Source organism: Centroberyx affinis, unplaced genomic scaffold, assembly GCF_046629955.1.
Source record: "Centroberyx affinis isolate AG114_WGS23_722 - 3 ecotype Tasmania unplaced genomic scaffold, CSIRO-AGI_Caff_v1 ptg000198l_1, whole genome shotgun sequence".
In the NCBI taxonomy this organism is placed as follows: domain Eukaryota; kingdom Metazoa; phylum Chordata; class Actinopteri; order Beryciformes; family Berycidae; genus Centroberyx; species Centroberyx affinis.
Window position 1 is genome coordinate 256388 of NW_027278891.1, and position 15684 is coordinate 272071.

Sequence of the window (15684 nt, forward strand, 5' to 3'; positions counted from 1 at the left end):
TTACCCTCTACTACATCCCTGATTACCATCTATGATGATTACTGTTTTGGTCATAATAATTTATTAGGCAGTAGGCTAAACAAACATTTCTTGACACAACAGCTCCTCCTGGCGTCTGGTGGGGGAATTGAACGGGCCAGCGTTCTAAAACATCAGTGTGAAGATGGCGGAGGGTGAACTGAACGTGGATAGCATCATCTCTCGGCTTCTGGAAGGTGAACAATTTAGACAATCCTTAATGTTTGATTAGCTAGCCCTTTACTTTTCTGTAAGCCGGGTCTGGAGATGATTCTGCACCCACCACGATGGTTTCACAAAACCAGAAATTGTCAATTTGTCAAGCTGTTTTAATTCAGGCAGTGTTAGCTAGTAGCTTTAAGGTTAGCTAGCTCATATTACGTTGTATAGCCGGTTAGCTTTGGCTAACGTTAGCTTGCCGTGTTTATAAACAGTCCATCAGCAGTGAACGCCTACATTTTTCTGCTTAGCGTTCATCGTATTACATAACTTTTCACACCAAATTTGCTAATGTCATATGTTTTACTTTAGCATGTGGTTCAACACTGTCGGATTCGTGTTGTATTGTGCTCATTTCTTTGCCGAATTTTGGATGGTTGCTATGCAGAGATAGAGGGGCTGGGGCGGGAGACCCAGCAGTACATTTGAAGTCAGCATTTTGTCTTGTGTCATACGTAACGTTTGATTTGAACATTAAAATTAAACCTAGAGTCAGCTGTCATCATAGCACAAACGTCGCATCTATCACCTAACATTAGTTTACTAACGTGAGATCACCCCTTTTGTCCCCTCTGCCCTTGAGACGATACATTTAAAAAAAAAAATGTTTTTTACAAATAAACCGCTGTATGTAAGTAACGTCATAACATACTGGTTGTATACATTTAGCTAGGTAGCTAGTGTTGTTCATGTCACATTACTGAGAGAGAAATTGTGTTGGCAGCCAGATCTACATTAGAAACACATTTTAAAACACGAATATATGCCCAACCCCATCATCTGACATTAGGTACGATTTGTCACTACATCCTAGCTAATATGACTTATCGACTTTGTGAAGGTATTTAACCTTATCTATCTTCCACACTGGGTTTGTAGGTGTGATAGTGGGCAGGTTGTTGTGATTCAATACACACATGCACACAGGGCCTGCGATGGACATTCCTGTTAAATACCTTTGTGCAAGTGGATAGAACAAGTGCCAAAATAAAGAAAACACTGACACAGACTATCTCTGTCAGCATAGGAGAAATATTGAAGACAAAAAACCCCTGTGAGCCTTTGTGTTTCTTAAATCCATCACAATTCACGGTGCTGCTCAAAACTAGGCGTCTTCTATATGTTAGCTTGCATTTTTTGCCATTGCACCCACATGGGAAACAAAGGGGATTTTGTTTTATGTACAAGGACCACGTTTTGGGCTTGGTAAAGGGGATGAGGGAAAAACCTATTGTGTTGACTGTCCACCAGCTCTGAAGTGGGAGGAGAATTTTCTGTTCCCCTGTGAGATACGGTGTTGAGTCAGACTAGACTACAAAGCATCTTCAGCACTCCTTGGCTTAGTTTCCATCAGTATATGTGACTCTTCTGGAAGGATGAGACATCATTCCAGCATATTACATGCTAGCATTTGGGGTTTCATTGATGGTTGCTGGAAAACGTAGTCTCACCCTGTGTTCACCATGTGAGCAAAGTTTTGGACAGTGAAATCATGTATTTTTTGTTGCTTTGGTGTTGACTTTCATAATGTTACATTGTGTTGATGAGTTAACATGGCTAGCTAGCACGTGCTAATTAGGAATAATTGAAACTAAACAGAAAAAAAGTCAGTAACATTACTTCAGAGCTTGCCGTCAACCCCAAACAAGCATTGTTTTTAGATGTGTATTCCTGCAGTCTTTCTAATAAAAGTTGTAGACAAGTGTGAGGCTTTGAATGGCTGTAATCAACTTCTCGTCCATTTTGCACTTGGCAGGCGGAACTATTGTTCATGAAACAAAATGAGTAGGGAAACAAGCATGGACGTAAGTCTGATTGGCTTTTGATGTCCGATGACTGCGAAAAGTTTACTTTTCTCAGCCGACAAGTTTGTTTGAACTTTTAAAAATAATTGAAAATGCCAATTCCTACTTTAAACCACAAGTTTCAAGAAAGAAAACAGTCCTCATTTGGGCCTGGTCTGAAAACATTTAAGAAACCCTGTTCTAAATGGTTGAGTGGATCTGACCATTACAAGAAAATGCACCCTGCAACTTAACAGACATCAGAACCAGAACCAGGTTAAAAAAAAACTTTGTATCCTTTGTTTATCCAGATGTTTCTTTTAATTTGGCAGTTTCCTTTATTTGAGTTGTGTGCCGTCTCACTAAAGAAAGCGTTATATTGGCTCCAGATAGCTGTTTGTGTTCTTTCTACTGCCCGCAATGTTCTGTCTGTGCATTGAATTGGCAGATGTTTTCAGATGTTGTCTTTCCCTTGGAGGCCAAGCCCAGTGTTACCGTCTCAAGAGGCGAAGCAGGAAGTCTCTCTTCTGAGTTTCTCTCACAGCCAGTGTAGAAAGACTTTAGCTTTTATTCTGCATTTCAACATTACATAATAACCTACCCTATGGAAAATTTGGTCTTGAGGAACAGCCAAGTATCTGTCTGAGATTGCTTATTCAGTGGAGTTAAGCTTTATGGAACACTATGTCACTTTCCCTAGACACGTGTACACACACACATACACACACATACACACACATACACACACACACACACACACACAATTTGGTTTATGATGGCAGCAAATCCTTGTCATTGCTTCATTTTAGCCTTTGCCCCTCGATGGTCTTAAGAACCTAATCGCTTTTAAAAGTGCCAGCCTGCAGAAGTGTTAACAGTGAAGGCTTCAGTGTTAAAGCCGAGCCGGCTAAGCAACCAAGCTTAGCTCGCTCAGTTCTGCTGCTGAGTGAAGAGCTCTGCTGCTGCAATTTCATGCTTTATGACATACATCGCACTTGGGTGTTAGGTGTAAGGCAGCACATAGATGGATGATAAGAAGACTGACTGTGTGAAATTGATGGTGTGAAACAACACTGTACTGAGGTTGTTTAAGTTGTGACTGGTAAGTTTTCTCACACAGAATCTGTCTGTCTGTGGCCATCCATATTCCTCTCATTTAGTCACTTCTCTCTCAGATTTAGAGTTGGATTACATGACTAATGAGACAGTGAGAGTCAGTGTGAGTGCACAGTGTGTATCTAGGGGGTGTGTATGTGTGTGTGTGTGTGTGTGTGTGTGTGTGTGTGTGTGTGTGTGTGTGTGTGTGCGTGTGTGTGTGTGTGTGTGTGCGGGCGTGTATGTATGCATGCACGCGCACGCTAAGCTGTGGGAATGCCTCACCAATACATCAGTTAATCCATCTTAAACTGCTCTCTGTGAGGCCATTCTATAATTTGTCATCCTTTGAGGAAACAAAAAGGCAGAGAGAAAAGCACTTTAAGGGAACTGACTCTCTTGACTAACACAAATTCGTTTTCACTAGGCCTAGGTCTATATTGGAATCTGCAGTGGGTGTGTAGCTTTAAGGCAATACTAAAACGGCTAGTTATTACATAATTCCTCAGTCATGGATTTGTTCATCGCTATTGTGCCCATCACCAATTGCTCATCTTTCTGCAGTGCTTTGATTTTCTGTGTGTGATAAGAAACCGGCCATCCATGTATTAATATCATCAAGAGGCACAATTAGTCACTCTTGACATTACAACACCATTCTTCAGGCTATTATTTATTAATTTGCATTTAGCCAATGTTTACCTTTGGCACAGGTCAGTAGTACTTGTAGCTACATCATGTCAAATTTGACTGACTGTGTGTGCTATTATTCAAAGGCTGCCATCATTGAGAATGTTTTGGGCAGACCTAGGGTAATTATGATAAAATCAATAAACCGCAAATCAATATTTTAGAAGTCTGCATGAGCCAGGCTGGTCCCTTTTGTATGTCAAAGACACAGTGTTTTTTTGGAAAGGCAGGCTATCCTAATGTAGACACAACATAAGTACCATAAATTCGGTTCATCCTTCATGCTTATTTTCAAACTAAATGGAACGTAAATTTGGTCATAGATTCCAGCCACAAAGTAACCTAATAAGGAAACAAATGTTTTCATGTTCTGATCACGGCTTCAGCATATCTTTCTGACTATTTCAACTGCTGACTGTAGCCAACTGCAATTTTCACTCCTCTGTTCATCGTTTTAAGATAAATCTGCACCCTGAACTATGGCGGCGATCCAGAAAGTAAGCTTAGGCCAACAGTGCAACTACACAGCCAATAAACCCTCACCAGTGCTGAAGAAGCAAGCTGCGCTCACAGTCCAAGCAGCAGCTCTGTTCATGGGGTTTCTTAAGTGGAGCGGAGGCTAAGCTGCATTAAACTACCGAAACACTAAGCACACAGCTTAGCAGCACTGCTTGTTAACAGATTTTTGAGATTACATTACGGTTCTGCCATAAGTATCAGTCTAGATGTGATTTTTGTGGCAAATGAATGTAACCAAGGCCTCCTTCTGATGAAGATTGTGGCGTTCTTGGTTGCCAGTGCTTCTACAGTAACGATGATAATGATTATAACAATCATTGATAATAATGACTATGTCTCTCTCTCCTCTGCAGTGCGGGGATGTCGCCCGGGGAAGATAGTCCAGATGACCGAGGCAGAGGTGCGGGGACTCTGCATCAAATCCAGGGAGATCTTCCTCAGCCAGCCCATCCTGCTGGAGCTGGAGGCTCCACTCAAGATCTGTGGTCAGTGCCAGGGCCATTTCTGTCCTAGTTCTAGGCCGTTTTCTCTCCATCTTTCACTTTCTATCATTTAGGATTTTTCATTCTCAGACATTCTTTCATACTCTCTTAATCTCTGTTTACTTTTCTGTTCCGTACCCTTTTTTGTTCTTGTTGTTCATCTCTCTCTCTCCCTATCTGTGTGGGCTATGCAGGCCTATGCAGTGACATTTCTTCCAAGGTGCAAAAGCACTTCTAAATTGAAAGGTTTACGAGCAAAGGAGAGAAAGACAGAAGCGTAATCTCTGAAAATAATTGAAAATACACATTTCAAAGCTTTACACAAGCACCAACTGCCAGCCAGATAGCCGATTCCTGTCTCCATTCCAGACAGATTTTTCATAGAAATTATTGTTTTCAATATGGGCAATTTCCTCAAATCTGATCCGTCTAATAATGTTAGTAACCTTGTAGGCGCACATCAGACATTGCCACATTGTTTTTTTTGCGCTGTGCAGTTGCAGGAAAAAGACACTTTTCTATTGTTGCAACTCATCCAGTCTGACAGAGCCTTGTATTGTGAAAACAAAAGTGCAAATCATGATTCTATGCTCCAAACTGCTTGCATGCGTTTGTAATGGCATATGCTAGTATATGAAAAATTGCACAACATTCGGATATAAGGTGAACATGAATGCAGTGCTACTCACAGAGTTATGCATTGCCCCCACTCGCCAGTTTGATTCGATTCGACACACTGCACTCGAAATTGGCAAGGATGATTCATTATTTGATAACTCATGACAGCCCATGGTACACTCCCAGAAAAAAAACTACTGTGTATATTGCAGTTAAATCACAGTTGAGTGTGTCTGCCTGAAATGCTGACAGTCAGCAGTTGTTTAGTTGTTACATATTGTGTTTCAGTTCCAGTTCAGTTCTAACATTAGCGTAACTCCGGGATAGAGGCTTTCATCTATCTATTGTAGTTTACTATTGATTCATCTACCCAATACCTTTTGTTTTCACTTCTTTTTTGTCAGTAATGGATTACTGTTGAATGTTATGTTTGTAACACATGATTTTCAGAACCACACACACATGCATAACACTACTGCTACCACCACTATTATTACTACTACTACTACTACTACTACTGTCACTACTACTACGAACAGTAATAATAGAGTGGTTGCACTTTATCTTTTGGGTTATTGGTTTCTGCCTCCTATATTAACTGTGATATTATATTGCAAATTACACTTACTTCACTGAATGAACAGCTTATCAGCAGGTGTTCAATTGATTTTTTGCATGTATTCTATTGGACTATTCTGTATCTACTGACAGAGCAAATTTCAGAGCCTGAAAGTCGAGGAGCACAACCCCCTCTCACACATGATGAACAAGCCCTGCACACAATGAGTCATCTCCATTGAATCCACGTTCTTCAATACCCAAGTGTTGTCATGCTTTCTCTAGCCAGACATGACTGGGGAGTCAGACAGTGGGAAAACAGTGACCAAGTATGGCTCAGGCAGAAAGCTGGGTTCGGCCTCTTAAGGGTCGGGTGGGCAAAGAGCATGCTCCCACTCTCCAGAGCGTAATCTCCAGGCCCCAGAGCAACAATCTATTGGTTTGATGCAGCTTGGAATTTACTTACATAACCAGACCGATTTAACTCTGCCTTTGCCTGGGCCACATTAGGTCACTGTTGACTCCTCTGCCCCTATGTATGGCACAGAATGAAACATGGAGGGGGATTGCGCACACACACACACACACACACACACATATTGTGTATCACCCTCTTACACACATAATGTAGACAGACCCAGCCGGAGCACAGAGTTGCACATTCATGACACTACGGCAACTCAATTTCTTCTCAGCAGTTGAAATAACAAGCGCTATCTCTATCTCTTGGTGGCTCCAGTGCATCTCGGCACACTCCCACATGCTTTATCTCTTTCTTCCAGCGTAGCAACTGCACACAACTCTCCCTCTCTGGACCAAGTAATTTATGCGCAGGTCCAACATACACATGCCCTCTTAGAAACGCACAGGCTCAGGCCTACACATTGTCCATTTGCGGCAGTCTTCATGCCAGCTCCCTCCCACACACTGTTGCTGTTGTGGGATTGTTATCAACTCCTGGGCCAAATATCAGCTTCAGATGGCAGCGTTTTGTATTCTAAATGAATGTAGACATGAGAAGCACTGCTGATAGTCATTTGATAGCATGTCATTACAGATCTTGGCTTGATATCGTTTGACATATCAAATTGCATGTTTGCTAATTAGAGGGAGCAGCGTTTTCCATGCGGTTAACATGACATTGGTCAAATCAGCTGACATTTTAAAGGCCCTGAATACCAGCTTCCTCCATGTAGAACCTAACCTCGGTCCAATAAATTATCCATGAGTTTAAGCTATTGCTGTTTGTATCACTCTGTGAGGTTTCTCTGGCCTTTTCCTCTGCTTTCTTTGTTTTGTTGCTGAACTTCTAACCCCCGGCTGATAGCTTTCCTTTAACCCACGGCTGTGATGACAGGCTTTCAGAGCACTGATACTGACTCAATACACCAAACAATGTTTGCTTTTAATTATTTACTAAGGTCACATGGATCAGGTTCTGCTCTTACTCTCCCTTACATGCTAACCTAAATGCCACTGGCACATTTCGGCCCAAGACTGCTTTGCAGGTTACAGAGCTTACACAATAAGGGAGATGTCACTTTGTAGCACAACTTTAATACGGAAAGAAAAAATCCTGAGGATGTACTTTGCTTTTCTTTTATGTAGCTTAAAATAAAACAATCTTAAAATAATCAAAAAAAGGAGAGCCAGTGGGAGAACACATGTGGTTCCAGAGGCAGGGGACTTGACCTGGGCATGAGCCAACTCTATTTTAAATATAATAGTACTTCAAATGATGGACACCTGCCAAAGTGGCTGATAGAGAAAATAAACTTAACTACCTCAGCCATTATTTACCAGCATTTGGCTGGTGGCTGGTATTCATTCCCCAGCCTGATTCTTCTTTTTCTTTTTTATTATTTTTTATGTACTACGTTAATTTGAAAAAGAGATAACATGTCTGCTTAGTTTTTTTTATTATTTTAAAATATGCACTGTGCAATATTAATTAATTTTTTCACACTGGTTTTGGTTTTCCATCTGGGTGATTCTGAACAAGTTTATTAACAGGCTAAATAGGATATTTGGGCATGTAACAGCATGATTACAGCTTTATTACCCAAGTAGCATGCTTGGGCAATATAAGCTATGTTGTTTTCTTTTGTTTGTTATTTGATTATTGCTGATCCGACTTAACTAAAGCCTACTGGCCTGCTCATTCAGCGCAGAGGAGCATGGCATTTTCAGGAAGGTTACAGATATTTACTATATGTGCTTTTCCCATAAATAACGTTTTATGAACCATGCTTGGTTGGTGTAAATCATGAATCAAAGGTGTCATTATGATGCATTACTATGTAAATTTATTATTCGAGAACTCTGGTATCAACATGGCATCTATATGTTTTTGTCTTCCTGAGCCAATTTTTATTTATAACACTGGCCTTGGCTTGAGCGTCTCTCTTTTAGCCTTTTCCCTCCTCAGCTTTTCTTTATAACCCCTAAATCTCTGTGCTGCTATTCTCGGGGCTGTTTTGACACTGCAGGGACAGGCTGTGTAAATTATTCACCCTCATCTCGCAATTCATTGTGAGAGGGCAGGCAGGGTGCTACCCCCTGGAAAGCCAATCCCGGTGAAGCCCTCAAATTCAAGCTCAAAACAACCTGGGCTGCATCCAGTCATGTAGGAGCTTTCAGTGTGGGGTTGAGGAGCAGTCATGTAAACCTTGCACTCAAATGTGAAATGTAGCCACTAACTACTCTATGCTTGGCTTGGATTTGGGCCAACATAGGCTAGATGGCTGAAGAAGGGATTGTTGTTCCTCATGGTCTTGGAAATGGCTGAGAAATATTAGCATGTTGTTATTGTGCTGTGTACTTGTTGCACAATATTACAGGCCACTACCTTCCTTTTGCCAATACTGAATACTAATCCAATCCATTATCTTTCTGTTCTATACAGTGTAGACTCAGACAATTATGTATGTCCATGGACAAAATAATTGGGCTAATGGCTCATTTTTGTCCATTAGAGAGATCTAACATCCAGATGAAGTGATTAGGAACACAAAAAAGCAGGGAAGCGGTAATCTCCTAGAAATAAATGGAAGCTATGTTTAAAATATAAAAACTTGAGATCCTGGAAAAAAACAAAACAAATACAATCGCATTCTTGAACATCCTACTTTAAGTGAGAAGGGAAAAGATTTGATTTCTGACATGCTACACATGATTCTTAGTGTCATACATAGTTTTGCATAGTTTCTGTGAAATTCTCTGACTCAGATATTAAGCCTGGTATCAGATCCACCTGCCTCCACCTTTTCACTCTCTTGTAGGAAGTGAAACTCAAAATAGGATTTGAAGACAAACAGCAATCAATCATTCGTTTGCATGGAAGTTCACGTGTTTGCGTGCCCCTCCTAACATATAACACATTTCATAAACAAATGTAGGCCCATTGCCATATTTTAGTGCCACTGAAGTGGTTTGGTTTTAGTGCCCATAGCACTGGAGGGCACCATAAAATAGAGGGCCATAACAGCCACCCTCAAGACTTAAGCTACAAAACTTGCAATTTTCTTTGGCCATTCTAATCTCAGGGCCAAACTGCTGTGGAGTTTAAGAAGGCCTATTATTTCATTCTGATTTGTATTTAGTGCCATCTTGTAATGAAGGGTTGTTATAAAAAAGAATTGGCATATAAATTTCCATTCCATCTTGGTCAGGAAAAAGCCTATTATTATTGTCTTAGCCTATCTGGAGAGGCTCTCTGCAGTCATCTCTGTCTGGAGCACTTAGCCCAAATTAGACCAGCTCTTTAGATGGTGCATGAGGATATAAAAGGAACCAGGTCTTGGCTAGGTTAAGAAGGGAGGCTCCCCTGCAGAGTTCCTCTGCTCTGGTAAGAGCATCTCAAGTTCATCACTGGCTGGCTGATATTGAAGAGGGAAGGAGGCAACCTGGGATCCCACTGAAGGTTGTTAAGATTAGAGTTGTTGTTTGTGTGCGTGCATGTGTGTGTGTGCGTGTGTGCGTCCTTCGTTTGAGTGGTTAACCTGGATTGCCAGTATTCTTTCCCTGTCTAGCTCATTTCCCATGGGCCTTGGCACTGATCTGGTCGCACTAGCGATGGCTCATTCTGCGTGTGTGTGTGTGTCCTTGAGCTTGCGGCTGCAGGCCCTGTAGAGCTGTGCGCAGACATATATCTCCATCAACCCACATGTGCTATAGTGCACTGAGAATCAGAATGATTCAGAGAGAGGGGAGTAGGGGTGTGTGTGTGTGTATGTGTGTGTGTGTGTGCATGCGTGCGTGCGTGCGTGTGTGGGGATGAGTATGTGGTTGGAGAGAGGGAGCTAATGGGGACAGAGCAAAGAAGAAAATATCTTTCCTTTTGTGCAAATTCCTGCAGTTGCTTTGGCTCTGTCCTTGCATCTCTCCTTGACCTCTACATCATCTCCTTTCCTCACTCTATGTAGGCTAGCTCTTTTTAATGACCTCTCCCTTTTTCAGTTTTGCCCAGCAGTCTTAGTTTCCTCTCTAATCTCTTTTCTTCTCTCGGTACCTCCTAGTGCTACTGCCTACTTCATTTAATCATTTTGTACCAAGCAGCCTGTCCTCTTTACTGCACCTAAATGGCTGAATTAACTCCTTGTCTCCCCCTGCCTGTCGCACCTTCTCCTCAGGTGATATCCATGGGCAGTACACAGACCTGCTGAGGCTGTTTGAGTATGGTGGCTTCCCTCCAGAGGCAAACTACCTTTTCCTGGGCGACTACGTGGACAGAGGGAAACAATCCCTGGAGACCATCTGCCTGCTGCTGGCCTACAAGATCAAATACCCAGAGAACTTTTTCCTGCTCAGAGGGAACCATGAGTGTGCTTCCATCAACCGCATCTACGGCTTCTATGACGAGTGTGAGTAGAAATAGACTCGTCCTGAACACCGATAGGCTTTGGAGAATGTACCACTCAAACATTTACAACACACAAACACACCTGAAGCACATATTAAATCAGGTTTTAATAGTGTGTGTCTTTATGTGCTCCACCAGGTAAGCGCAGGTTCAACATTAAGTTGTGGAAGACCTTCACAGACTGTTTCAACTGCCTCCCCATTGCTGCTATTATCGATGAGAAGATCTTCTGCTGCCATGGAGGTGAGGGAACTGCAGAGATAGTTTACTGTTTGCACTCATTTCCTCATTTGTCCAAAACTTAGACTTGGACACTTTTTGATACCCCGGTTCTTAATATAGCAAAGTAATATCCATGGGACCAGCACCATCATTATTCAACCAAAAGTGACCTCTTTATTTCCTATTGCAGGGCTATCGCCTGATTTGCAGTCAATGGAACAGATCCGTAGGATCATGAGGCCAACAGATGTGCCTGATACAGGTACCGTGTGTGTGTCTGTGTGTGTGTGTGTGTGTGTGTGTGTGAGCGTGCACACAGTTCTCGCACTTCTTGCACATACAACTGGATTTCTTCCTGGAATCTTGTCTTTGATGTTAACGTCTTAATATTTTCCTTTGAATGAACAGACTCTCCTTGTATGAAAGACTATTACAGCAGTAGATCCGCTGTGTTACATCAGCAATGAAGTCAGCTACATCTCTTGTGCATTCTTCCCTGTTGCCTGTCTTTGCTCTCCTTTCAACTCTTTTCCCGCTGTATGTGTTGCGTCTCTCCATCTTCCCTCTCCATCTGCCCCCTCCCTGTGCCTGTCTTAGGCCTGCTGTGTGACCTGCTGTGGTCGGACCCAGACAAGGATGTGCAGGGCTGGGGAGAGAACGACCGCGGCGTCTCCTTCACCTTCGGGGCCGACGTGGTCAGCAAGTTCCTCAACCGCCACGACCTGGACCTCATCTGCCGAGCCCACCAGGTAATTAGGGAGGGGAGATTGGATGGCTGGATGTTTTGTGCATGTGAAGTGCAAACACAGGAGACACACAGCAAGGAAACGGCTATTGTGAACTGTGTTTTTTGTTAGGGACTTAAAATGAGTGAGCCAAGGACTTGGATGACAGCTATCACTTCCTCTTTTACAAGTGTGATTTTCATTCTACAATTTTGAGATATTAAACTTAGCAGAGACACGGTGGTTGTGTTATACAGTGTTTCTACCAGGCTGTGGCTCTTTGGCATGAGTAATGATTGCGGTTGATGTGAAGATAATGGACACTTAATAGCCAACCCACATATTAACAGCCCCAGCGGAGCCTAGCCGCACCTCCTTCATCTCCTGTTTCCCCTCTTCTTTTTCCCATGCATCCTTCACTCTGACATAACGCAAACGTTGTGAACTGTCAGCATTTAAATATTCTCGCCAGTGGATAGATTGTCAAGAAAAATTACTTGCTGAAAATAGCTGTCATCTTTCAGCATTGTTTGTCATACCCATTGAGTCATGTTATCCACTTTGAAGTGAAATTAGCTGTGATTTGCTGGTGGAACAATTAGGCGAGCATCTGGCTATAGTCTATTAAAGAACATGCTGTGCATCACTCATAACATTTATAATATGCTATCGGAAACTCAGAGTGCAGAGAAAAAATCTGTATATGCTTATTGATTCCTTGATTCCATATCTGATTATGGTGATGCAGTGTTATTGCTGTTATTTTGGTTCTGAATTGGGTGTTTGGTATTGATCCAGATGTAGGAGGTTTTATAAAACTCAACCTTGATGGCAGGCTGTGTTTTGAAGCTAGCTTCAGGTCTGTTTCTTGGTATCGATTGCTGTAGGTGGTGGAATAATATCTTGTGTCTTCTCACAGGTTGTGGAGGATGGATACGAGTTCTTTGCCAAACGCCAACTGGTCACACTTTTCTCTGCTCCAAACTACTGTGGGGAGTTTGACAACGCAGGCGGCATGATGAGCGTTGATGAATCCCTCATGTGCTCTTTCCAGGTACACGCGCACAGCTATACAAAAACATCTACATGTTTACATGCAACAAACCTTTTGACATTCATGATCATACACACTCACTCCCTCTCACACGTGCACGCCTTATCCTTTTCTCTCTCTGTGTTTGTTTAAAGATCCTAAAGCCCTCAGAGAAGAAGGCCAAGTACCAGTACGGTGGGGTAAACTCTGGTCGGCCCGTCACCCCTCCCCGCACTGCCCAAGCCCCTAAGAAGAGGTGAACACGCAGCCTCGGCTCTCCCCCTCCTCCCTATCCGTCCTCAGTCTGTCCATCGCTGCAACCCCAGTAACTCCCCTGTATAGCGAAGGTACAGGGCTTATCTAATTGCCCCAATCTTTCTCCCCTTTCTTCCCCATTAACCCCCTTTCCCCCCGACTCCACTGACAGCTCTTTTCTTAATATGTATGTGTACATAAATTTGCTGTGACCAATCGATGTATTATTTTTTTGCCTGTTTGTTGGTATTTTTGATATTATTAACAAATATTCTATTTGTGGTTTTACTTGCAATGCCATTTGAGGTTCTCTGAGGATCCACATTGTGTAAGGAAACACCTCCTCTGTCGAGAGGGGAAAAGTGAATGAGTTAGAGGAATTCTTTTTGATTTCTCCACTGAAAACAAAATGGATATTGAACGTTGTTTTGCCTTGATCTCTCCAAAAGCAGTGAGAATCCTCCTGACGCATTTCATTTCAGCTGACTGAGACTTCCGCGGGACGCTGAACTCATAGACTCACACTTAACAGTTCTGACATTGCTAACAGTTCAAACGCATTATAGCATGTGTGTGCGTGCACTTGCAGGTGTGTGTTTGTGCACACGCACGTTTGATATATTTAACCATTGGAAAAGTGCACCTCCCCATGTGAAGGAAAGAATGTGAACAGAGACAGGCTTGAATGGACCACACAGGCTTAATCAGATGCTGCTGGCAGTGTAGACGCACCACCCGAACACAACGCCCTGTGGGCAGCGACTCCTCCACTCCCTTATGCCTCCCCGTGCCTCGACTCCACACCCACGCGACAACATGCCACTTCTCACATAGAGGTGGCTGTGACGCTTTCCTGGGTCTGTTTATTATTCGTTCTCGTCAAGATACTTTCCCCCATAGATTTAGAGTGAAAGACACTGACGGATCTATTAATTGATGTGTTTAGTCCATGCACAGGCCTTTTCCACAATTTGAGCCGGACAGTTATTTATGGTCAATATTTCACCCACGGACCTGGATGGGATAAATGGAATAACTGCTAATGGTATTGTGCTTTGCTAGACTGGACCTTTGTTTATAGAAGCCCATGAGGGTAGGAAATGCCTCACAGCATTGGCTGCAAGTTTGTAACTTGTCTAACCCTTTAAAGTGCAGTGTTAAAATGCAGAAATAATAAAAATTAAAAAAGCAAGCTCCACAAAAAGCTATACAATATCTGCACTATTTAGTGCTACGAACACACAGTCAGCAATCCTTAACAAAATTGAGGAGCACAGAGAAAAGTCAAGTTTGCGCTTTTGAGGATTTTGAAGGGAAATGCCAGCCATCCTCTTTTACATCACCCAATCTGTTCAGGTACAAAATACGAAAGCTGGCAGGAGTCAGGAGTGGGTGAGGGGGCGGGCCAGATGGTTTTGGCATTACTGTGTGATAGTGATGCCACCTGGTGTATAAACATTGCCAGTACAGAAATCCTATTTTTCAAAATTCGGAATGGACTGCCCAGGTTGAGCTTTTAATTACATTGCCGGCGCGAGATGCTGTATCATTACTATCAGGAGGTACTTCAGTTGTCTATTCTACTGACCAACGATTAGCCTGGTTGGCAATTCAGCTTCAGTCCACTGCAGAAGTGATGCAGTAGACTTTTTGTGTGAAACAATTGCCTCTTTTTTTTTTGCTCTTTGTTGTATTCTTTCTGTTGTATTTCTATGTACTCTATTCACATTGTTTACTTTTTATTCACTTAATTTATTTCCTAATAACAAAAAAAATCTGAGGTGTTACCAAAAGCTGTTTTGCAATTTGTACAAGTTGGTTTGAAAGTCTATAAATTCAATAAAATGGATGAAACTAAAAATGTTGTTGCCTCCCTTATTGCACTGATTTGCATAAACGTATGTCTCTGTATACTGTCAAGAAATGCTGCACATTTTAAAGTTACATTTTACACCCACTTTACACTTTTCTATTGGCATGAAGCAGAAAAGTCCCACACAAGGGTGACCTCTGGTAAAATTATTAAGCAATTATACTCATGTAAAATGTTGGGTGAAACGATGCCTGTCACTATACAGAAACAAACTGACAGAAATGACTGAAAACCAGGGGAATTTTATTTATTTTTGTGGCCCCATTTTGACCCAATGAGTCAATTCATACTAGTGGGCTAGTCCCAGCTTCTCAGATGCCTCTTAGCCCAGTCCAAAGCTCTCTGCAGTGGCCCCTTATACAACCAGTAGGTCAGCACCAGGAGGAAGCAGGGCAAGCCCAGGTGGAGGTGAGACAGGATCCAAGCTAAGATGATCCACACCACTACCTTTAGGAGAAGGAGGGTGTAGAAGAGGACTTGTTGTGAGTTGAACCCCTGCCTTGAGTTCTCCTGCCTGATGTTGGCCTAGGAAAGGAACAAGGAGAGAGGCACAATTGGGATACATGAGGTTATGTAGCAAAATAGTAATCTTATAATGAATCTTATAACATCCAATGTCTGTCTGTCTCTCCTCACCTGCACACCCACTGATTGAGCTCTACCAGCAGTCCTCAGGTCCTCGGAAATGTGAGAGACCCGAGGGCCTGGGAGTTTGTTTTTCTCCTTCCTCTG

General features: G+C 42.4%; 1 protein-coding gene across 1 annotated transcript; it reads left to right on the forward strand.

The window, feature by feature from the left end:
- The first annotated feature begins 163 nt into the window (after positions 1–163).
- LOC139660392 (serine/threonine-protein phosphatase PP1-beta catalytic subunit) lies at positions 164–14923 on the forward strand. The gene is made up of 8 exons (XM_071538531.1): positions 164–215; positions 4679–4810; positions 10615–10845; positions 10983–11087; positions 11257–11328; positions 11664–11815; positions 12711–12845; positions 12980–14923. The coding sequence occupies exons 1-8, from the start codon at positions 164–166 to the stop codon at positions 13082–13084; spliced, it is 984 nt and encodes a 327-aa protein (XP_071394632.1). The 3' UTR covers positions 13085–14923.
- Positions 14924–15684: the final 761 nt, after the last annotated feature.

Coding starts and splice junctions, on each gene's coding strand:
- LOC139660392 (XM_071538531.1), top strand. CDS start 164: ATGGCGGAGGGTGAACTGAACGTGGATAGCATCATCTCTCGGCTTCTG. Junction 10,846..10,982: donor CTACGGCTTCTATGACGAGT/GTGAGTAGAAAT, acceptor GTGCTCCACCAG/GTAAGCGCAGGTTCAACATT. Junction 12,846..12,979: donor CCCTCATGTGCTCTTTCCAG/GTACACGCGCAC, acceptor GTTTGTTTAAAG/ATCCTAAAGCCCTCAGAGAA.